At 37.0% G+C, this 24,424-nt stretch overlaps 1 protein-coding gene across 2 annotated transcripts; it reads left to right on the forward strand.

The window, feature by feature from the left end:
• Positions 1–1,671: 1,671 nt before the first annotated feature.
• On the forward strand, positions 1,672–23,934 carry LOC110110267 (V-type proton ATPase subunit B 2). Of its 2 annotated transcripts, none has more exons than XM_020841659.2 (15): positions 1,672–1,744; positions 2,498–2,571; positions 5,567–5,622; positions 5,725–5,823; positions 6,216–6,275; positions 20,079–20,190; positions 20,281–20,489; positions 20,897–21,025; positions 21,145–21,282; positions 22,063–22,213; positions 22,342–22,424; positions 22,626–22,673; positions 22,925–22,978; positions 23,053–23,136; positions 23,433–23,934. In XM_020841659.2, the coding sequence occupies exons 2-15, from the start codon at positions 2,514–2,516 to the stop codon at positions 23,616–23,618; spliced, it is 1,467 nt and encodes a 488-aa protein (XP_020697318.1). In that variant the 5' UTR covers positions 1,672–1,744; positions 2,498–2,513; the 3' UTR covers positions 23,619–23,934. The 2 variants fall into 2 exon arrangements, with proteins under 2 accessions (XP_020697318.1, XP_020697319.1); XM_020841660.2 differs by having other exon boundaries at positions 1,681–1,744; positions 2,514–2,571.
• The last annotated feature ends 490 nt before the right edge of the window (positions 23,935–24,424 follow it).

The raw sequence follows: 24,424 nt of genomic DNA on the forward strand, positions 1-24,424 counted from the left end.
TTATTTCATCAAAATATATATCTACATAGTATATGGCTACATATAGAAGCAACAAAAGTAAATAATAAATTTGTCATGACTGTACAAAATAAAAAAAAATACCTATCAATTTAGATATGATCATGAACCGCTAATCCACAATCTTCTTCCCTTTTCAGATATTGAAAATCAGAAGCAAAATCACACTGAGTTACAACAGCTTAGTAGGCTACATAAACCAATCTAATTTTTTAAATATTCTTTTATCAAATATTTTACTGAATATTTAAAAGCAATTAAATACAATTTAATAATCAGCATGCTTTAAAAAAATATAATAAATGCATAACAGTTATTTTTTATATAAATAATAATACTGAACAAATAAATAAATTAAAATTCATGTCATATAACAATTCATATCATATATTATAAACCCAAACAGAATCTCAAAAGACTCTGGCCTCTTATGAATCCTTTTTGTACTTATAACACCATAACATATCATATATCTCTCTATCTCAAATAAAATCTCAAAAAATTCTCTAATTCTGGCCCCATATATCTCTCAATAATTTCTAGACACTAATAGAATCTTAGAGGATTTCAACCTCTTATAACTCTAACAGATATAATTTACAAACATATGCATATATATCATCACATTATAGCAATTAAAGAGTAATTGAGTATATTTTAAAATTGCATAGTGCTGTATAACGATAAATAATAAAAAATTCTATTAGATAAAAATACACATTTTTAAAAGATAACCATATTATTAAGAATTATAAAAAATAATATTTTAAGACTTTTATTATTCTACAACAATATTTTCAACATCCAAATCATTTTCTATTCAATAACAATCTCATAAATTTCTAAACCCCATTTTATTTTTTACATTGCATTCATTTTATTTCATTCCTTTTACACTCATCCAAACTCCAAAGTAATCCTTTTTTAGGTAACCAAACAACCTCTTAAAGTAAAATAAATGTATAACAACATTTTGACGTATTTTAAATACTTCATCCAATGCAATTATGGTGTATTTGCAAATAATTAAATTAGAGAGATTTCAAAATACATTGTTTATTCTATATCGTTGTTGGATGCCAACACTTGCTGCAATAATCTCGTTGTGGTCACTGCCCCAAATTGTCACTATCGTTGAACATTGCTACTAATCTTCGGTTGCTACCATCAACATAGCCATTGACCACACAATTTGGTTGTAATATCCCGTCATCCACCATCTGGTCACCACCTACCATCACCCACCACATGGGCCACGCCACCCGCCATCTACCATTTGGGCGCCGGTGCCTAACACTCACCAGTTGGCCACATGCATTTAGTTTATCCAAATGACAATAAATTTTTTTATCAAATTGTTAAAAAAATTAAATGATAAATATGTTTCTCCAATGAGAAATATTATTAGGCAAGTTTCATTTATTATTCCCTTATTATAAATGTATAATTATTTATATGATAATTTTTTTTTTTTATAAAACTTTAATTATGTGGAGTAGCATTCTCATCTAGACGACGCATACTAGAGCCAGGTCAGCCATACACGTGGATGCCGTGGATTGCATACCAATCAAGATCCGACGGTCGGTTGCTTTCGTCCATAAGACACTACTGTGTGAATTCTGTCGATTTTTATTTTAAAAGGTAAGATTTTTCCCCCTCTTCTTCACCTCTACACGTCGCACGTTTTCCTTCCCATCTCTGGCTACCAGACCCAAGAACCAAGGTAAGGATTCCCGATTTAATTTTCTGTTTAGTTTTCCGGATACTTTTTTATGAAGTTGGTAGATTTGCGTACCGACCTAGATGTTGATGTGTTGAGCTGCTCGGTGGATCGAATGGTTCTTCCTGATCTAACATTGAATCGATCAGTTCTTCTACTTTGAAGTACTTATGATGCCAATACGGACGTTGTTTGTGTGAATCATAAAGATCCTTATGCTACCGAAATTACTTCTTATTTGATAGGTTATCTGGATCACAATTTGGGTTTTCAGAATTTTCTGGGGAGATTAGTTAAGAAATCATATAGTTAAGAAATATATGTAAGTTAATCTTAAGAGATTAGTTCATTCCCATTGCAAGGATCTGATATTATGGTGATGTGAAAGATCTTAAGACATAGGTTTCCCACATGGAAATTATTGTCGGAAGGTTTTTTGGTCTACCGTCGTGAGCATTTTTTGAAAATGACCAAATCTAGCACACTATTTCCTGTCTAAGTGTGAATATATTAGGGTTTTATATTAATGTTCAAATGATTTCTTGACAGTACATATTCTTTGAATTTTATGTTTAAGTATAGGAGGGAAGTGCATTATTTTCGTCCCTGTTGTCATCTTCTTGTTTTAATTTAAAGCTTTTGAATTGACTTGATTTTGTATTCCAATTTTGGAAGATTTTAAACATTGAATTGTGCGAAGTATTTTCTTATTTGAAAGCTACATAAATTTTATTTGCTAGATATTTATGCTTTCAGGTCCTTTTTTATATAGATGGGTCTAGTGAAGGACGCTGCTGAAATGGAGGAAGGAACTTTATTAGTTGGCATGGGTATGGAATGACAGGAATTATTGATTATTCTACTTTTAAGAATGAACTTGTATCTCCATCTTTCTATAGTCATCTTTATGAGAAATTCAGCATATTTTGTAATTTATTCATTTGGATTTTTGTATTATTCAGTCAATTTGCTTGTGCTCAGCATGCAAAACTGTTGTTTTTTCTTTCTTTTTTTAATGGATTGGGGTTACACCCTGCTATTGCCAATGTCGTCCAATTGCAACCATATTGGACCTTTTGGGATGTGGTTAATCTTGCCATTAAGGTGAAAAGACAACAACAGATGCCCAAGAAATCCTCCAGCCGACCTTCGGTCCCTGTTTTCTATCTCTGAGCAGGATCTGCCCTCTAGCAACTCGACAACGGGTGGCGATAGTAAGCAAGAGGAGTGGAATTGGAGAAATCATGTGTGCAGGGTGCAGCTCCCGACTCCTCTACCTGCTCGCAAATGTTTCAAATGTCCAGGATTTGGAAAAATTAATTCGAGACATAAAATGTAGTCTTCTTCGATTGCAATGGATATCATACTGCTCAATCAACCTACATATACGTGAAAAGGTTGGAGTAGCTCCAGTGGAAGATAAGATTGAGAGAGTTGCCTTAGATGGTTTGGTCACATTAAACGGAGGACTTCTGAGAATTTGACTTTTAAAATAAAGGCTTGATGTTAAGAAAGGTAGAGGTAGACCTAAAAAGATTTGGTTAGAAAATATTAGAAATGATATTTCTTTATTATATTTAAATGAGAATTTGACTTTTAACAAGACTCAATGGCGAAAAAGAATTCATGTAGCCGACCCCATGTAGTGCGACAATGGCTTGATGTTGTTGTTGTTGTTATCCTCTCAAAATGTAATAGGAAATGGTAAATTGCTAATTGAGAAATGTTTAGAAACTGCAAAAAGATAGTAAAAGGACTGGACTTGTACAATTTTTATACAAAGAAAAGAAACCAGTTAAATAGTTTATTGGAATGAGAAACATGTTTTTTCTGCTTTTTTTTTAATATTGTTTTGTTTAGGAATGGGGCTGTCTAGGACCAAGCTCTAGCAAGATGATAAGTAGGCTAGCTTAGTGTAAGGCTTCATATGGCAACATTTTGGCCTAAGCAGTCAAGTGGCTCTCCAGCATCTGGGATTCTTCGTATATTAGCATTCAATGGAACTATTTTCTCAGAAGTATCCAGCTCTTCTTTCTATATTTTATTCATTACTTTCGGCGACCTTTTTTATTTCTTTTGGTAACATAGTGGTTTTAGGTTGATCCCAGCAAGAGTTGCTTGTATTACATGTTACACTAAAGTAGTATTGCATTGGGATTTGGGAGAGTTAGTGAGAGCAACATGCAAAGAATTTGAAGGAGGTCACTAGAGCTAAACTTGGTTAAGTCTTCTAATTTGGGTCTTTCAAACAAGCCAGAAACGATGCAGGTTGAAGTCCTTCTTGATGTAGAACTTGGAAAACTTTGTATTTAGTGTATAAGGTGCTATAACAATTCCAAACTTTGTATTTAGTGTATAAGGTGCTATAACAATCGATAGTGATGACGAAGACATTGAGAAATGGCTTATTAATGATCATGCTGCTTCCTTCTTTTATTAGTTGCTAGGCATGTACTTGCAGGGTTGGGGGTTCAAATAATTCTTGCGGGATATTATTCTTTCAAGTTATAAGGTTGAAGGAAGTTCAAATATATGATGCTGATGGTTTCTTTCACTTCCTGGGGTATAACTTGAGTAATGCCTGTAAATGTCCTTTTTCTTTGTTACTGCCTTGGTTCCTTGCCCATTATCTCCATGCTAGCTCAAGGCCAAGACTTACAGCCTTACAGTCTGTTTGATAATTCTTTAAGTTTCCTTTGTTATATTTCTTTATCAAACGTGAAAAGCTGTATGATTGAAGTCACTGCTCGAACTATTAAGCTGACAGAGTCAATGGCATTAACCTTGATGGTTGAAAGAAATTACAGTGCCAGTCATCGAATCTGTTGGCTAGTAGTTAGACCAGAGTAGCAACTTTCTTGTTCAGAATAATGCTAAGATTGCATTGTTATGTGCTTTACCATATGACAAGATGCCCTATCAAAGGTTGGGCAAAAAAGAGAGGGGGTTGGGGTGGTGAGCAGTGTTATGATTTTTTCCCTAAAGAAAATGATTAAAGTTCTAGTAGAGTATTTATGTGAAATATACCATGTGTATAATATATAGAGAAAAAGGACCAAAATGGTTAGCCCCTTTCATAATATTTTGGAAAAGGAAGCAATGACAATTTTTTCACTCACTCAATTATGTCATTTCTATTATATATATATATATATTAAAACCATATATTGGGAATAATATGATGCTTGGTTGGCGTGGAAGCACAAGAATGCATAGTGCTGTTAAAAAGGCCATAAACTTGCTCATAAAGTAACTTGAATTGAAATTGATTTGATTCAATTTGGAGCTCCATTGTGGACTCGAATATGTTTTTGAGTTTGTTTGGACTCGTTAGATCAAAGTTCTAGTAGCGTATCTATGTGAAATATACCATCTGTATAATATATAGAGAAAATGACCCAAATGGTTGGCACCTTTCAAAATATTTTGGAACATGTATTATGATTTGATCAGAATATTTTGGAACACTGTTACTTTTAATTTGTGTTTGTTAACACCTTTCAAAATGCGTATTAGATAATTGGTGGATAAACATTTTAAATCTTATAAAGTTGTTAGGACTCATTTGAACATTTCAGTTTGGAGCAGGCTTCCCTTAATGATAATGGGTTGCTCAGAAACTCTGCTTTGTTAAAATTTCCTCTTAAAAGTACATATATTAAAAGTCATTGTCATATATCTTGCTTGAGGTTATGCTTTTGATTAGGACTGTCTATCATGTTTCATGGCCATTCATTAAGATGATTTGTGGACCCCTTTTAGTAGGATTTCAGATCTATTACAGTACTAGGCTGAGAGTTTTCTATACCCCGTCCTTTGATGCAGAGTATAGAACCGTTTCTGGCGTTGCAGGGCCTCTGGTTATCTTGGACAAAGTTAAGGTACGAGTCATTGTTTACTAAATCAAAAAGCTCTTCGGTTTTTCTGTTGTTTCTTTTTGCTGCCATTTCATCCTGTTTTTTGTTTCTTGTTGTTATTTTCAGGGTCCCAAGTATCAAGAGATTGTTAATATTAGATTGGGTGATGGCACCATTCGGCGTGGTCAGGTTTTGGAAGTTGATGGGGAGAAAGCTGTTGTGCAGGTTGAGATTTTACTTCACATTTAGCATTGTACTAGACTAAGCTTGTTATCAGCAGATAAAACGCCTTGTGCTTATTTGCAATATGTAAACATGCATATTAGCGTAATTTGCCCCTCTTATTGAACCACTATGGAACTTCTGGGTTATCAACATTTGCTTTATTTGTTCTAGTTGTTTGATGCTTGTAATTTAGATTATCGTGCATTTAATTGAATCAGTTATTGACTTTTATTTAACGTATATTGATTGTGTTTATTCACCAGTGTATTTATTATTTATTTTTATAATTTATAGTTCTGGATTCAAATATTTTAGTTGCCCTAGTTAGTTGTTAACACTTGCTTGCACATTCTTGATTTAGATATGATTTTTGAATTCATTTGTTATTTCAGGTCTTTGAAGGAACTTCTGGCATTGACATCAAGTATACTACTGTGCAATTTACAGGGGAGGTAAGAAAACAGAACCTAGCAGAGATGCAATTTGGAAAGTGAAAACATAAAATTAAAAAAATCCACAAATTACTGAAGTTTTCCAATTTGTTTAATTTCCTTTCATCCATAATTGTCACTGCATAAATATAAAGTTGATGAAAGCTGCGGAAGAAAATTAGAAAATAAGTCATTAATTACGTGAATCAATGAAATACTGTACTACAGCACATACGTGGATATATATATCCATTTGTTGATAAATGAAAGAATAAAATGCAAAATTCAGTTAGAGATATCTAGTTGCCTTAATTGTTTAACCTTTCTCTCAGAAGGAAAAAGAAAAAAAAAAGATTTAATATACACAAAAAAAGAATCAAGAAAACAGAACCTAGTAGAGATGCATTTTGGAAAGGAAAAACATAAAATTAAATAATCCACAAATGACTGAAGTTTTCCAATTTATTTAATATCTTTTCATCCATTATTGTCGCTGCATAACTACAAAGTTGAAGAAAACTACAAAAGAAAATTAGAAAATAAGTCATTAATTACGGAAATTAATGAAAATACTATACTACATCACATAAGTGGATATATATCCATTTGTTGATAAATACAACAACAACAACATCAAGCCTTTGTCCCATTACGTGGGGTCGGCTACATGAATCCTTTTTTCCATTGTGTCCTGTTAAAAGTCAAATTTTCGTTTAAATTTAATAAAGAAAGATCATGTCTAATATTTTATAGCCAAGTCTTTTTAGGTCTACCTCTACCTTTCTTAACATAAGTCAAATCTAATACCTCCACTTTCTTAAACGAGTCATCAGAAGGCCGCCGTTTTGTATAACCAAATCATGTAAGGCGACTCTCTCTAATCTTATCTTACACTGGAGCTACTCCAACTTTTTCACGTATATGCTCATTTTGTATCCTATCTCTAAGGATAAAGCCACTCTTCTACCTGAGCATCCTCATCTCTGCAACACTTAACTTAGTAATCTGCTTCTCATTTAATTGCCAACATTTGGCACTAAAAAGCATTGTAGGTCTCACCACCATCTTATAGAGTTTTTCTTAAGTTTGAGGGGGACTTTTCTATCACATAACAAGCCCGATGCATTCCTCCACTTCAACCATCCAACTTAAATTCTGCTGATAATATCTCCATCTATTTCACCACCACTCTGAACAATAAATTCAAGATATCTAAAACGTATACTAACAATAGATCCAAAATATCTAAAACGTATACTCTTATTAATGACTTGATTGCCCAAAGTCACAATCCTCTCACTAGGTCTATTACTACTAAAATTATACTTAATATATTCAGTTTTAGATCTACTCAAGTGAAAACTTTTAGACTCTAAGGTTGACCTTCATAATTTAAATTTATATTCAACTCCCTCTCTAGTCTTATCAACAAGAAGAATATCATTAGCAAAAAGCATACACCAAGGTATATCCTCTTGCAAATGTCTAGTGAGAACATCCATGACTACAACAAAAAGATATGGGCTTAAGGCTGATCCTTGATGTAATCCAACCGAAATAGGAAAATACTTGGTCAAACCACCTTTTGTTTGAACAAAGTAATATCTCATGCATACATATCTTTAATGATTTGAATATAAACGTTATTAACTCCTTTCTTTTCAAGAACTCTTCATAGCACTTCTCTTGGAACTTTATCATATGCTTTATCTAAATTAATAAATATCATATGTAGATCCTCTTTATTCTCTCTACATTTCTACATCAAACCTCTCAATAAATGTATGACTTCCATAGTAGACCTACCCAGCATGAATCCAAATTGATTTTGATAAACATTAGTATCACGCCGTAACTTGTGCTCCATAACTCGCTCCCATAGTTTTAAAGTATGACATATTAACTTTATTCTTTTATAATTTGCACAATCTTGTGCATCACCTTTATTCTTAAAAATAAGAATTAACACACTTATTCTCCATTCACTGACATCTTTTAAGTCTTCCAAATAGTATTAAAAAGTGTAGTAAGCCAAAAAATTCTTTGATCTCCAAAGCATTTCCACACCTCTATTGGAATATCATCAGGTCCAACAGCTTTTTCACACTTCATTTTCTTTAAAGCATCTCTAACTTCAGTTTTACTAGCACGTCGATAAAAACAGAAATCTTTACTTTCATTTAGGGTGCTAAGGTCATTAAAGGCAATCATATTTTCACATTTTTCATTAAAAAATTTAGCAAAATATCTCATCTACATTTGTTGAATATCATATTCTAAGAAAAGTACTTTTTGTTCTTCATCCTTAATACACTTTACTTGAACTAAATCCTTACTACTCCTATCTCTTTGTTTGGCTAACTTATACTTATATTTTTCTCCCTCCTTAATATCTAATATATTATATAAATCATTAAAAGTTAAGATTTTTGTATCGCAAATTGTTTTCTTAGATTCTTTTCGTGTTTTTTTATATATTTTCTAATTATCAGAATTTTATTTAAACCAATTTTTATAAGAAATCTTATTATTTTTTTTCTTTTCTTGCACATTTGTATTCTATCACAAATTATTTTTTACTATTAGGAGCTTTTTTCTTTGAAACTCCAAGCACATCTTTTGCAATATTTTTGGTAAGGCAGTTCACTGCTACGATCCAAGGCATGCTTACGATGACCAAAGACTTGGTGAGCAAACAGTGGTGAAGTAGGCTACTTCCCTAAGTAGGGAGTGGATCTTGGATATTGAAGGTGATGCTACAAAGAGATTAGAAGCGTTTTATCCTATCCTGAAGGAGCTGGCGCTTGCTAGTTCTCTAGGTTCCCACTACCGGCCTTTATTGTCGGAATTCTGAGGAATACAGGTTCCCACCACCGGCCTTTATTGTCATAATTATGAGGAATACAGGTTCCCACGATTAGCCTTCATTGTTGGAATTCTGAGGAATATTGATTCTCATGACCGGCATTTGTTGCCAAAATTTTGAGGAATACATGTTCCCACTAGTCTTAATTGCTGGAATTATGAGGAATACAGGCTCCCACCATTGGCCTTTATCACTGGAATTATGAGGAATACTATTCCTTCCACCGACCTTCATTGTTAGAATTCTAAGGAATATTGGTCCTTACGTTTTTTTCATGCATTGAAGACCGAGGAGAAATCGAGCAGGCGGGCTCCTCTCGCATGCAACTTCGAGAGTTGACTAGAGTCGACCGAGTAGAAGCAAGAGAAGCCCAGCGCAAGACTTCTTCTTGCGCTTGTATGGAAAGAGCTGAGAGTTCCCTCTCGTGAGGGTACAGGGCCGGGACAAGCAAGAGTGCAAGACCTGCACTCCTAGGGATCAGACCAGAGGGATCAAATGCATTGAATTTTTTTTTCTTTTGTTAAAATCATGCCTTTGTAAATAAGATGAAGCAAGCTTAGCATCAACTTGTTCACACTAGACAAGTGGTTGCAAATAAAATGTTTTTTTGTGCTCAATCTTAAGGACATTAGTGAGAGAGCGAAGGGAAGTTCCTAAAAAACTTGACTGAGGGTTAGCTGAAACAGTGAGGGGTGGAGTGGAGGTAAAGAGCATGCTTCCAAAGCCCCTTCTTTTTTGTGCACAATAGAATAAAAGGCTATCAAGAACCAGAGTTGTAGAGACATTTCTAGTGTATCATATTCCGATATTTGATGAAAATCTTCATGTTTATTTTTGTCAGAATCATTGTATTAGCATTAGGTTAGTTAATATTGATTTGCGCAGGTTCAATTTTGGTAAAATCCTGTACGAAATTGTTATATTTGGGGAACATTTGATGATGTTCGAACTTATCACGAATTATGTTGTGAGGCAGTGTTGATTTTCTAGACCTTTGGCTATTATTTTTTTTGTTGGGCCGTGGAAATTAGAATTATCTACTTGTGGCCATTTGTTGATTTTTTGAACCCAAAATTGTTCTTTTCTTCCTTTGGTGGTGCGACTTGAAATTGGCATGAATGTTTTTGGATCTTCCATTTTCTCTTCCCTTTTTTGATAGGTGCAATCCAAATTGAAATATTCAATTTGATTATTCAATTCCTTAATGCCAAACCGTGCTTTGCACTCGCAAGGTTTTTGCGTTGGTTGGTCGAGGTGTTAAAATTTTTGGTATTGTGGGCTATCTAATAACACTATTACGCGCTTAGATTGGGTGGGGATGCCATTTGAATAATATCCTTTACTGAAATCAATGAGTTGAAATAGCTGAAATTAATATTATTTAATGGAATTTTAATTTAAATATGGATTAAGCTAATCCTATGGCAACTATATGTACTATTGAATAAATAGGATGATCTGAGACTTGTAATGGAAAAAATACGTTGGCTAAATAAACATTCTCCTTCTAATTTTTGCCTTGTGAGTGCTATTTGGATTTGTGATTCTTTTGAGTGTGGCACAAGCGAACCTACCTAGTTTAAAAAAAAATATTTCCATGTACCAACATGAGGCCTTATTTTTGTGATTTTTGTATTTCCGTATATATATATATATATATTTTTTATTTCATTTACATAATTTGGTATTGACTCATTTGTGCTTTTGATTTTGTTCAAATTTAGCATAACGAAAATTCAATATATGGAAATTAAATTTCTAATGTTTGCTTGGTTTTAAATCCTTGCTAATTTTCTCAAAATTTTTGTATTGTTTTGTTACCAATTGGATTTTAATTCTAGTATTACCTGGTTATATTTAAGGAAAAACAGGTTGTTGAATTAATTGTTTACTTAGTTTTAAATCCTTTTCAATTTTTTTGTTATTAGTTGGATTTTAATTCTTGTATTACCTATTCATATTTAAGGAGAACAAGCTGTTGAATTAATTGGTTTCTTGTGATCTTTTATTTAAGTTCCTTTGTATGAACATACCAAACATCATATTAATTGCGTCAGGAACTTGATTAGTCTTGCATATATCGGTTCCTATTTAGGGATGGCGTTCAATTTGTTATTTATCTCATTCATAAAACTCAAGTATTCACAAATTTTGTCCTTGAGATAAGAGACTATGATAAATTGTAAATAAAATACATTAAGTGATAAAGAGACTACAACAACAACATCAAGCTTGTATCCCACTACATGGGGTCGGTTATATGAATCATTTTTTTTAAATTCTCATTTAAATCTAATAAAGAAAGGTCATTTCTAATTTTTTATTTTTTATTTTTTTATTTTTTTTAAAAAGGTCATTTCTAATATTTTCTAAGAAAGTCTTTTTAGGTTTACGTCTACTTTTCTTAACATAAGCCAAATCTAATACCTCTATTTTTCTAACCGGGTCATCAAAAGCGGACTATTATTCTGCCATTTTGACATGTTTCTCCTTTGTACTAGTTTTTCCTTTGTACTAGTTTTTGGTTGTCCATAAGCTTTAAATCATTGCTTGTTATTTGAAATACCAAATTTATACTTCTGTATATTCATAAAAAAATATTGAAGTAATTGCTGAATATGTTTTCAAAATCATATTTAACATTGGATACCTCCTAACATTGAGCAATCTTTTTATGGACTAGTAAGTACCGAACTAGGTATGCAGCTGACGTGCTACTTCTGACTCAGCTTTTACGATTTAGGGCAGTAGGGGAGATAGGAATGTAAGGAATGAAATGACTTTTTTTCTTTAATCGACTGGTGGAGAGAGAGGTCATCACAGCATGGAGGCAAGGGATTCTGGCTTGTAAAGTCCAATTTTTGCTTATGCAAAATGAAAAAGCGGGCGATTAAGAAACCGAAGCTGGTCATTTTCTAGAGATTTGACTGGCATACCTCTGGCTTTGGTTGATGCCTACGTGGGAATACATTCAACTTTTGATCACTTGTTTATTAGAATTCCTTTTCGATTCCAGTTTGTTACAAATTTCATCCATGGGGTGAAGAAAGAGAGATTCTATGGGAAGAAAATTTAAATATGACTATCTTTCTGCTTTCTCTTTTCTTCGTCTATGTTGTGCTAGGATATCTATGAGATGTAAATACTACCCTAACTTTTACAAAGAATATCTTTAAAACCTACAATAACAAGATCAAGACTTTATCCCACTACATGGGATTGGCTACATGAATCCTTTTTCTCCATTGTGTCCTATTAAAAGTCAAATTCTTGTTTAAATGTAATAAAGAAAGATCATTTCTAATATTTTCTAACCAAGTCTTCTTAGTACATGTTTTCAAAAGTCTTGCTTGAAACTGGATCGAGCAAGCTGAGCCTATACATAGAGTAAACTAAATAAGTGAAATAGCTATTAACTTGTTGCTTGTGGCCCAGTCTTTAGGACAAGGATGGGAGACATGGAGAGAGCTAGGGAAGGAATGAAATGACTTTTTTAAGAGATGTGGTTGGAGGGCGGTAGTGACCAAGTGAGTTGTTTATACTCACAATAAAGGTTAGGTTTTTGAGAGCCACACAATTTCATTGTAGAGTTATATTAGGCTGGATCAATGTCTATTGGAGCTTATATTAAAGTTTTCTACTTCTTGGATACTTAGCTCTCTACTATGGGTATTTCACAAATTTCATTGCGAGGTAGAAAGAGAGACAGCCTTTGGGGATAAAACTGGTGATTATGGAGGCATCTTCATTGTTCAAACATCCGGAGAACTTGTGAAATCGCTATAGGAAATTAAGGCTGGACTACACGTTTACTTAAATATGATAAGTTTCTGTGAGGAATGTGGTTCTAGATGACTGATTAAATGCACTGGGATAATGTAATTTGTTGACTCGACTCAATTCAATTAATTTTTTACATAGTATTTTACTGCATTAATGTGTCATACTTTAAAACTATGAGAGCGAGTTATGGTGCATAGTTTGCGGCGTGATACTAATGTTTCTCAAAATCAATTTGGATTCATGCCGGATAGGTTGACTATGGAAGCCATACATTTATTAAGAGGTTTGATGAAGAAATATAGAGAAAATAAGGAGGATCTACATATGATATTTATTGATTAATAGACCTAGTGAGGGGATTGTGACTTTGAGAAATCAAATCATTAATAAGAGTACACGTTTTAGATATTTTGGATCTATTGTTCAGAGTGATGGTGAAATAGATGGGGTTATTATCAGTAGAATTCAAGTTGGATGGTTGAAGTGGAGGAATGTGTTAGACCGGTCCTCTATGGACCGGTCCAGCCGGCCCAATCCATTGAGCCGGCTCAATTCTTTTACCAGAGGAGAAAGCCGGCGGAACAACAGGGGAAGCAGGCGGAACAGCAGGAAGGAAATAGGATGGGGTCCACTTGTTTTTCAAATTGATTCTTGGAGCCAAAATGAGTGGAAGCAAGGGCAATTAGGTCCTTTTATGTTATTTTTGAATTGTATGCATTAAGTAGGGGAGAAAAGGATAGATTTGGGTTATGTGAAATTTGCTTTGGAGTTTTCTTGTTCTTCTTTGGTGGCTAGGGCTCTAGATCGAATTCTAGAGATTGGGAGAGTGCTATCCTCCTCTCGAATAGAGGATCATTGTATCTTTGCTATTTTCCTTGCATCTACTAGTAAAATACAAGTCTTTTCTCAAGTTTTCTCGCAGATTTTCCCGGATTTCCCTCTGTTTTTGTTGTGTTTCTACTGTGAACAGCAGTTTGCTTGGAAGATCTCGGCCACTTTCCCCATCAAGTATTTTCTATCAAATTGGTATCAGAGCAAGTCTTGGGACAAATCGTGGGCTGTTTTTGTCCGATTTCAGCGGCTGAAATTGCACCGGCGAAGGAGAAATTTGTTGATTTTTTTTTTCAAATCCTGAGATCTTCTCATAATTTGTAAGCCGTAGGAGATGACGGCTAAGAAGGTGGATGCTTTGGAGGAGAGAATTGAAGGAGAAATAAATCAAATCAAGTAGACTGTGGAGGAACGAATGTCTTCCATGGAGGGGCAAGTGGCTGATCTACGGGATATGATGAAGAAGATGTTGGAGTTTCAAATCCAATCGGCAGCGTCTGATGCAAAAGGGCTAGCAGCAAAGAACACCAACTCTGAAATCCATCGGGAGGAAGAGGAGGTGGAAATCGTGGGAGGGAGTAGGGGAAGGGAGTAGGGGAAGGCCTCATTTGGAGTCTTTCCAGAGGGAGGAGAGAGGATGAAGATATGGGGAAAGGCAAGGCTACAGAGGCGTGGAACCAAGAGGTGCGGGTTGGGAGCATCGGGAGGGTTATCATGGGCGTCAGGAAGCTGTTTTTGAAGATCAGAGAGGGGATTTTGAAGGGGGATTGGGACAGGGCAGAGCAAGGGAAGATCGGGAGATATGGGGGGTCCAGGCACATGGGAGAGGGGAAACTATAGAGGTTTAAGGGGGAATGGCGGGAATCAGAAGGTGAGAAAATTGAAAATGCCCATTTTTGAAGGGGAGGATGCCTATGGGTGGATCTACAAAGCGGAGAGGTACTTTGCGTTTAACGGCTTGACGGAGGAGGAGAAGTTATCGGCAGCGGGCTTGTGTTTGGAAGGGAAGGCACTCTCTTTGTACCAGTGGAGAGATCAGAGGAGACCTATCCGGAGCTGGGGAGAATTCAAGGACAGTTTATTAGAGCGTTTCCAAACCGACCGGGGAGGAGACTTCTACGAACAGTTCTTTGCCCTAGTACAGGAGGGGTTTGTGGCGGACTACCGAGAGAGGTTTGAGCATCTGGCTAGCAGGGTGGAGCGCTTGTCCGAGACGGTGCTGGAGGGGAATTTTATGAAGGGGTTAAAGGCCGAGGTGCGAGCAGCGGTGAAGGTCCTGATGCCCAGGGACCTGGGGGAGGCTATGAAGCTTGCACAGTTGGTCGAAAATCAAAAGAACCTGGAGAAGGGAGCTAGGAGTAGTAGTATCTCTGGAGGCATTTACAGGTGGACGACTACCCACCTAGTCCCCAAGGGAGCATCCCCAGGAGGGATGAAAGAAACGAAGGAAAAAGCCACAGGAGGAGGAAATGAGGGGCAGTTCAAGAGACTCACTGAAAAGGAAATGCAAGAGAAAAGAACAAAAGGGCTGTGCTTCTGATGCGATGAAAAATACATGCCAGGGCACAAGTTCAAGGATCAAACTCTTCAAGTTCTCCTCGTTTGTGAAGACGAGGAAGACGAAGAGGGAGGGGGAAGCGATTTTGAGGTGGAGGAAAAGATGCATCTGGATATGGCAGAAGTCTCACTCAACTCTGTAGTGGTATTCACTCCGAGTCACACTATGAAGGTAAAAGGAGAGATAGTTGACCGTGGAGTCGTGGTGTTGATTGATAGTGGGGTAACCCACAATTTCATTTTCACCCAGATTGTGGAGCTGCTGGGGATGAAGTTAGTGGATACTGGAGGCTATGGGGTGATGATGGGCACGGGGAAGGTAGGAATGGGAAGAGGAGTCTGTAGGGGGGTGGTGCTGAAGATCCAAGGAATACAAGTAAAGGAAGACTTCCTTCTCCTAGAATTGGGGAGTACGAATGTCATCCTAGGGATGAAGTGGTTGCAGACATTGGGAGAAACCAAAATCAATTGGGGCACTCTGCAGATGGAGTTGGTGAAGGCTGGAAGGAAGAGGGTGATTCAAGGGGATGCAGGGCTGACCAAGGCAGGGGTTTCTTTTAAATCTCTAATCAAAACAATTCAAGAGGAGGGGGAAGGCTACTTGGTGGAATTACACAGATCAGAGGGAGTCAGTGTGGAGGAAGGGGAAGAAATACCCCTCTCTGTGCAGCCCTTGATCCAGGAATTTGAGGAGGCTTTTCAACCACCCCTAGGGTTTCCACCGCCCAGGGAGCAGGAGCATGCCATCACGTTAAGAGAGGGAGTGTCACCTGTTAGTGTATGACCATACCGTTACCCTCAGTTTCAGAAGGACGAAATAGAAAAGTTGATCAGAGAAATGTTGGAAGCAGGGATTATCAGGCCCAACGCTAGCCCGTTCTCTAGTCCTGTTCTATTGGTGAAGAAAAAGGATGGCAGTTGGCATTTCTATGTAGACTACCGCGCACTCAACAAGGAAACTGTACCTGATAAGTTTCACATACCAGTGATTGATGAGCTTCTGGATGAGTTGAGTGGAACAGTGATTTTTAACAAGATCGACTTGAAATCAGGATATCACCAGATACGAATGAAGAAGGAAGATGTGCCCAAGACTGCTTGTAGAACTCATGAGGGCCACTATGAGTTCCTAGTGATGCTCTTTGGCCTCACCAATGCCCCAACTACGTTCCAGGTACTCATGAATAAGATCTTCAAACAGTATCTCAGGCGATTCGTGTTGGTATTCTTCGATGACATCTTAGTATATAGCAGAACAGAGGAGGAGCATTGGGGACACTTAAAGGTGTTAGAGGTTCTCCAGGAGCACCAGTTGAGGGATAACTTGAAGAAGTGCTGCTTCACACAAGCTAGTGTGGAATACTTGGGGCATATGGTATCCAAGGAAGGGATGGCAGCAGATCATTCCAAGATTGAGGCCATGCTTAAGTGGCCACTGCCCAAAAATCTAAAAGAGCTGAGGCAATTCCTAGGGCTTACAGGGTACTACAAAAGATTTGTGAAGGGATACATCACTATAGCTTGGCCACTCACTAAGCAGTTGAAGAAAGATGGATTCTTATGAGGGGAGGCAGCTACGACAGCATTCGAGCAATTGAAGAAAGCTATGACCACTGTTCCGGTCTTAGCTTTATCGGATTTTACTCAGGCCTTTATAGTAAAGAGATGCATCGGGATACGGGCTAGGAGCAGTGCTGATGTAGAGTCACAAGCCCATTGCATATTTCAGTCAAGTGTTGACTGCCAGAGCCCGGCTAAAATTTGTCTATGAGAGGGAGTTGATGGCAATTGTGTTGACCATTCAAAAGTGGCGTACCTACTTTCTTGGAAGACATTTCATCGTCCGGACCGACGAAAGGAGCCTGAAATATTTGCTGGAGCAGCACATGGTGATAGAGGAGCATCAGAGGTGGCTATCTAAATTGCTCGGATATGATTTTGAGATCTAGTACAGGCCAGGGGTAGAAAATAAGGCAGCAGATGCCTTGTCCAGGTGCATGGGGGAGCTGCAGACAGTGGCTGTATTGGTCCCAATGATGCTAGATTGGGAAGCCATAAAGGAGGAGAGTGCCAAGGACGAGGAACTAAGTAAGATCAGAGCTGGCTTACTGAAGGAAGAGGGCAGCCATTCAGGATACAAGTTGGAGGGGGAGAGATTGTTGTACCAGGGGAGGTTTGTGTTACCCAGAACGTCAGTACACATCCCACAATTTCTCCAGGAGTTCCATGGAACTGCAGTGGGAGGTCATTCAGGAGTGCTAAAGACCTACATGAGACTAGCGGCGGAGCTGTACTGGAAATGTATGCATAGAGATGTGGAAGAGACGATATCCAGGTGCGAGGTGTGTCAAAGAAATAAGTATCTAGCTATGTCACCAGGGGGTTACTGCAGTCATTGGAATTACCAGGACGAGTATGGGAGGAGATATCTATGGACTTCATTGATGGGCTAACCCGCTCTGAGGGATTCACTGTGATTTTGGTGGTAGTGGATAGATTGAGCAAATATGCTAACTTTATTCCTCTACGCCATCCATACACTGTGGTGACAGTAGCGTCAGTCTTCATCAGGGAGATAGTCAGACTACACGGAGTGCCAGAGGCGATAGTATTAGACAGAGATAAAGTGTTCCTCAGCCATTTCTGGAAAGAATTATTCAGACTGCAGGGGACGGTGCTAAAAAGGAGTACAGCTTACCACCCACAGACAGATGGCCAAACAGAGGTAGTCAATCGGAGCTTGGAAACTTATCTGAGATGCTTCGCATCAGAAACACCCAAGCTATGGGCTAAATGGCTATCATGGGCTGAGTACTGGTACAACACATCTTTTCATTCAGCCTCTCAGATGGCCCCATTTAAGGTGTTGTACGGAAGGGATCCGCCCCACTTGCTGCATTTTGGGTGTAGCAGCACACCCGTGTCTTCAGTAGAGGAGTATTTGGAGGAGAGGGATAAGACACTGGAAGAGTTAAAAGACATTTATTGAGGGCTCAACAGATTATGAAGAAACAAGCTGATGGGCATCAGAAGGATATTCAATTTGAGGTGGGCGAGAAGGTATTTTTGAAACTCCGCCCATATCGACAAAAAATGATCACCAACCAGAGGAATGAGAAGCTTGCTCCAAGATACTTCGGTCCTTATGAAGTACTGGAGAAAATTGGAGCCGTGACATATCGTTTGAAGCTACCACCGACAGCGACGATCCACCCGATTTTCCATGTAGCCCAGCTAAGGAGAGCCATTGGAGATTATGCTACCAGTTCTGAGTTACCAGGGACACTAACAGATGAAATGGAAATGATATTGGAACCTTTGGAGCTCATAGAGGCTCGTCAGAAAGCAGATGGAGCCACAGAAGTCCTGATCAAATGGAAGAACCTCCCTGACTATGAGGCCACGTAGGAGCCATACGAGAGGATGAAGCGACAATTTCCTGACTTCCGCCTTGAGGACAAGGTGGTTCTTTGGGAGGGCGGTAATGTTAGACCGGTCCTCTATGGATCGGTCCAGCTGGCCCAATCCATTGGGCCGGCTCAATTCTTTTACTAGAGGAGAAAGCAGGGGAAGCAGGCGGAACAGCAGGAAGGAAATAGGGTGGGGTCCACTTGTTTTTCAAATTGATTCTTGGAGCCAAAAGTAGTGGAAGCAAGGGAAATTAGGTCATTTTTGAATTGTATGCATTAAGTAGGGGAGAAAAGGATAGATTAGGGTTATATGAAATTTGCTTTGGAGTTTTCTTGTTCTTCTTTGGTGGCTAGTGCTCTAGATCGAATTGTAGTGATTGGGAGAGTGAGATCCTCCTCTCGAATAAAGGATCATTGTATTTTTGCTATTTTCCTTGCATCTTCTAGTAAAATACAAGTCTTTTCTCAAGTTTTCTCACAGATTTTCCCGGATTTCTCTGTGTTTTTGCTGTTTTTCTGCTGTGAACAGCAGTTTGCTTGGAGATTTGCTGTAAAAGTGAATAGGAAATACTTGAAATCAAGTATTTCCTATCATAATGCATTGGGCTTGTTGTGTGATTGAAAAGTATCCCTCAAACTTAAGAGAAAATTCTATAAGATGGTAGTGAGGCCTGCAATGCTTTATGGTGCTGAATGTTGGCCATTAAAAGAGAAGCATAATACTAACTTAAGGGTGGCAGAGATGAGGATGCTCAGGTGGATGAGTGGCTTTACCCTTAGAGATAGGATACGAAATGAGCATATACGTGAAAAGGTTGGAGTAGCTCCAGTAGAAGATAAGATTAGAGAGAGTCACCTTAGATGGTTTGGTCACATAAAATGGAGGCCTTCCAATGACGCGGTTAGGAGAGTAGAGGTATTAGATTTGACTTCTGTTAAGAAAGGTAGAGGCAGACCTAAAAAGACTTGGTTAGAAAATATTAGGAATGACCTTTCTTTATTAGATTTAAATGAGAATTTGACCTTTAATAGGATACAATGGAGAAAAATGATTCATGTAGCCGCCCCACATAGTGGGATAAAGGCTTGATGTTGTTGTTGATGTTGTATAGTATTTTACTACATTCCGTTAATTTATGCCTTAAAAATGATAATTTTTTAGAAGAGCCATGATTATATGATTATCTATGGAAAATGATAATTTAAATTTGTAATGTCCTTGATGACTGATTGAAGTGATGCATGCTTTTCGAAAAATGTAGTGTGGCCTGCAGAACTCTCCGATCAGTAAATTCCTTTACCTTAACATATTTTTTTTGCATTTTTGTTTCTGTATCTGCTCTAATCTAATGCTATTTTGGCAATTGTCTTTTGAAGGTATTAAAAACTCCTGTGTCATTGGACATGCTTGGACGTATTTTTAACGGTTCAGGAAAGCCTATAGATAATGGTCCTCCAATACTACCAGAGGCTTACTTGGATATTTCGGGTCAGTCCTAATCGAACTTGATGAATCATTTGTATTTTGTATTATGATCGTCTTTCAATAAAGTATGTGCTTTTTGTTTGTATATTTTAGGAAGTTCTATTAATCCCAGTGAGAGAACCTACCCTGAAGAGATGATTCAGACGGGAATATCCACCATTGATGTAATGAATTCTATTGCCCGAGGGCAGAAAATTCCTCTTTTTTCTGCTGCTGGGCTTCCCCATAATGAAATTGCAGCTCAGATTTGTCGTCAGGCTGGCCTTGTTAAGCGGCTGGAACAAACAGAAAATCTACTAGAGGTATTATAATTTTCGAGTTTGGTATATTACAAATACGATATAAGAGAACAATTGAGACTTAGATTGTTTCAAGGTTATTTTATGCTCATTTTGGGTTTTATTTATCAGTGGCCTAGATTAATGAATGGAACATAAAAGGTGAAGACTCCATGTGTGTGCGTGTTTGTAAAACTGTGTAAAGCTATTTTCGTTTTGTAATTATATTCATAAAATATTAAACTACGAATATGGAATATGCTGATGTATTGAATTGGCTGAAATTTTATGTGCGAAATACTAGTTGATATTTTTGTGTTTAGGAGTAAATTCTCAAATGTTTCATATTGCATTTGTTCTGGATTCTATCTCAAAGGAAGTATGTTTTTTTTTGTTGGTATTGGCTTGATCCCTCACTATGAACTGGCCAGGATGGAGAGGAGGACAATTTTGCAATTGTGTTTGCAGCCATGGGTGTAAACATGGAAACAGCTCAGTTTTTCAAGCGTGATTTTGAAGAAAATGGTTCAATGGAGAGGGTCACTCTTTTCCTTAATCTGGTATGTGAGTTATTTTGTATTTTAGTTCAAGTGACAAGATTTTTTTCTTCGGTGCTCTGCTAACTAATTGTTTGATTGTGTTCATAACTTTCATTAAGCTAACATTATCTTTCTAACAGGCAAATGATCCTACAATTGAACGTATTATTACTCCTCGAATTGCTCTTACCACGGCAGAATATCTGGCCTATGAATGTGGGAAGCACGTCCTTGTTATCTTGACTGACATGAGCTCGTATGCAGATGCACTTCGTGAGGTAAAATAGTTGCTATTAACCTCATGGAAGTTATTTAAATTGCAAAATCTTGTAATGATTGGAAATTGAATATTTTTTGCTTATTTTTATTTGTGTATGGACTTGAAATTTTCCTTTTACCTCCATTTTAATTGAAATATCCTGACTAGAGTCAAGGCTTGTAAATGTTGATGGCGGTTTCCTTAAGTGCTGCAGTCTGTTTTGCATTATATAATTCTTTCCCACTTTTTGCTGGTTTAATTATTCTGTCGCCTTTATCCATTGTGTTCATCTTTTACAACATAACCTGAAAAGAATACCGCTTTAAAATAGAAATGCTGGTCAAGAGCCCCCTTAAGTAGTTTGACCACTCATGATCCTTATTATTAGGGTTTATTTGAGGTTGCTACAACATCCTATAAAAAAAGTTGGAGAATTATTGGTGAAAAACAGATTTTTGAGATCTGTTGTTGGTATTAGATTTTTTTTTTCTTTTGAAAGCATTGGATAATTTTCTTACAATTACCTCACTCCTTTGGATTTAAATGTAAAAAGTTATTTCTCATCATAATTTTTTTTGAAAGAACAGCAAAAAATCTTTAGTCAAATAGAGAAGCATGCTAGTTGCGTGGAAAGCTAAATTGTGAAAAACTTGTCCCAAACAAGCTCTTAGTGAGGGTTCCTCTTTGCAGCTTATTTATTACTCTTCTTGAATTCTTGTGTTGTCGATCCTTTGCTTCTTTAGTTCAACTACGAAGGAATTTTACAGACTGCTTAACTATCTAATTAAATTGGTTTCAGGTGTCTGCAGCCCGAGAGGAGGTGCCTGGTAGGCGTGGTTATCCTGGGTATATGTATACTGATTTAGCAACAATTTATGAACGAGCTGGACGTATAGAAGGCAGAAAAGGCTCCATAACCCAGATTCCTATCCTAACAATGCCTAATGATGGTGATTAAATCTCATTCATTTTATCTTTTAAATAGTTTGAACGTCGTAATTCAATCTATACCCCATTGCTGCAATTCAGATTCATACTTTTTTCTTATTGCTCGGCACATTTTGCACCTGTTATGCAGATATCACCCATCCCACACCAGATCTTACTGGGTATATCACTGAGGGCCAGATATATATTGATAGGCAACTTCATAATCGGCAGGTTCTACTTGTACCCGTTCTTTGTCCTTAATTTTAAACAGATTTGGACATGTAGCTTCTATTTTTCATTTCTATTTTCAAACCAATTATATCGTTGACCTACCTTCTATGTGTATTTGGTAAAGGTCCTTTATATCAATTCATGTCCTATTAATCTTTTTATGATTAACTTCTAATCGCTGTTTTTTATTATTGTCAACAGATATATCCACCCATCAATGTCCTTCCATCTCTCTCACGGTTGATGAAGGTGAGCTTGTTCGCATTGAGTTTATTTGTTTGAATGCAAAGAAATATTTTACTCTCGTCTTGTAGAGTGATGGGAATATTTTAGAAACGATTAATTCTAAGAAGTTCGAAACTTTCATTTCGGATTCAGTCCAATTCTTAAAAAATCCCCCTATCATGCTTTTCTCACATTTTGACTGTGATATTTGTGTTGTATCATTATTATGTAGAAATTAAACTGTATTTTTACTAGCCAGCTGGTTTTCCTTGTAGAGTGCTATTGGAGAGGGCATGACCCGTCGTGATCATGCTGACGTGTCCAATCAGGTAGTCACTTAAAGATAGACATTTTGTTACCCCTAAATTCTTGTGCTCTTATGTTATCAATTCTCGTGTTTCAGCTTTATGCCAATTATGCTATTGGGAAGGATGTTCAAGCAATGAAAGCTGTTGTTGGAGAAGAGGCGCTCTCTTCAGAGGACTTGGTCTCTCTCTCTTTCTCTCTTTCTCTCTCTCTTATGTACCGTTTAGTTTGACTTTGCTGTTTGTAGAAAAGTTGTGGCACAGGGCTTCTTTCCTGTTGTGCTCGAGCTTGAGCCTTTCTGCCCATGGAAAAAACTAAAGAGCGATTCTGTTACAATCCAGGATACGCATTACCTTATGGCACATGCTAACAATTTCTTCACTTTCTTTTCTTTTGTTATTAATATGTTAAAGTAGTTTTTTTCCCCGCATACATAGTTGTTTCACTAATCAATCTATTATAATAACCTGGCTGCAGCTATACCTTGAGTTCCTGGACAAATTTGAGAGGAAGTTTGTTTCTCAAGGGGCTTATGATACCCGCAACATCTTCCAGTCACTTGACCTGGCCTGGACTCTTCTGCGTATCTTTCCCAGAGAACTTCTGCACCGTATTCCTTCAAAAACATTGGATCAGTATTATAGCCGAGAAACTACCCACTGAGCTGCGGAGTATTATTTCATGTTAAGAATGACATTTACGTGTCAGCTTTGAATAATCCGTGGGTGTTGTTCTTCAAGCCCTAAATCGGCCATTTTGCATAGAGTTATCAGGTCCATTCTTTTCAGTGCTCGAGTTCATGACATTCTAGAAATATCTCTTGTAATATTTGTGACCAAAAAATGATTTGTAAGGGTATTGAACTCAATCTCAATTATAGCACTTAACTTTATTTATTATTTTCTGAATTATTTCTGTAAGATATTGAACCCCTAAATTTTGTGAGTTCATAATGTGCTTGAAAACTTTAGTTTCTCTCTTTTTTAGGCCTTTGTTTCTAATTTTTATAATCATGCTAATTAGTCATTTGTTTGTTTTTTTGATGGCAGCTTCAGTACTGGTAGCACACTCTAATCAATTTTACTCTTGTATATGATAACTTTGGGTTATTTTTTTGCGAATTGTGGGGACCATTCATCAGCGTGTTCCTGAATTTTGTATAGGTTACTCGGTGAATACCAAGGCTTTTAGCCATTGGCACTTGGTACTACCAATCTTGGTGGGATGCCCAATGTCCCAATTGAGGAAAGACTCCCATATTGAGGGCTTTGTCTGGGCTTGATGTGCCATTACTCCAGGTAAGCATTTATAGTGCCACTCTCGATGCTGCTTTTTTTCATGGGTTTGGCTTCTCTGTAGTTGTCAAAATCTTAGCTTTTATCAGAGGTGGCAGTTAGATTTTTATTTGTTTTGAAGATAACTGTTGTTTTGCTCGAGTTAATCGCATTCCACCCAAACTTGAGTGACTG

Source organism: Dendrobium catenatum, unplaced genomic scaffold, assembly GCF_001605985.2.
Source record: "Dendrobium catenatum unplaced genomic scaffold, ASM160598v2 fragScaff_scaffold_9, whole genome shotgun sequence".
In the NCBI taxonomy this organism is placed as follows: Eukaryota; Viridiplantae; Streptophyta; class Magnoliopsida; order Asparagales; family Orchidaceae; genus Dendrobium; species Dendrobium catenatum.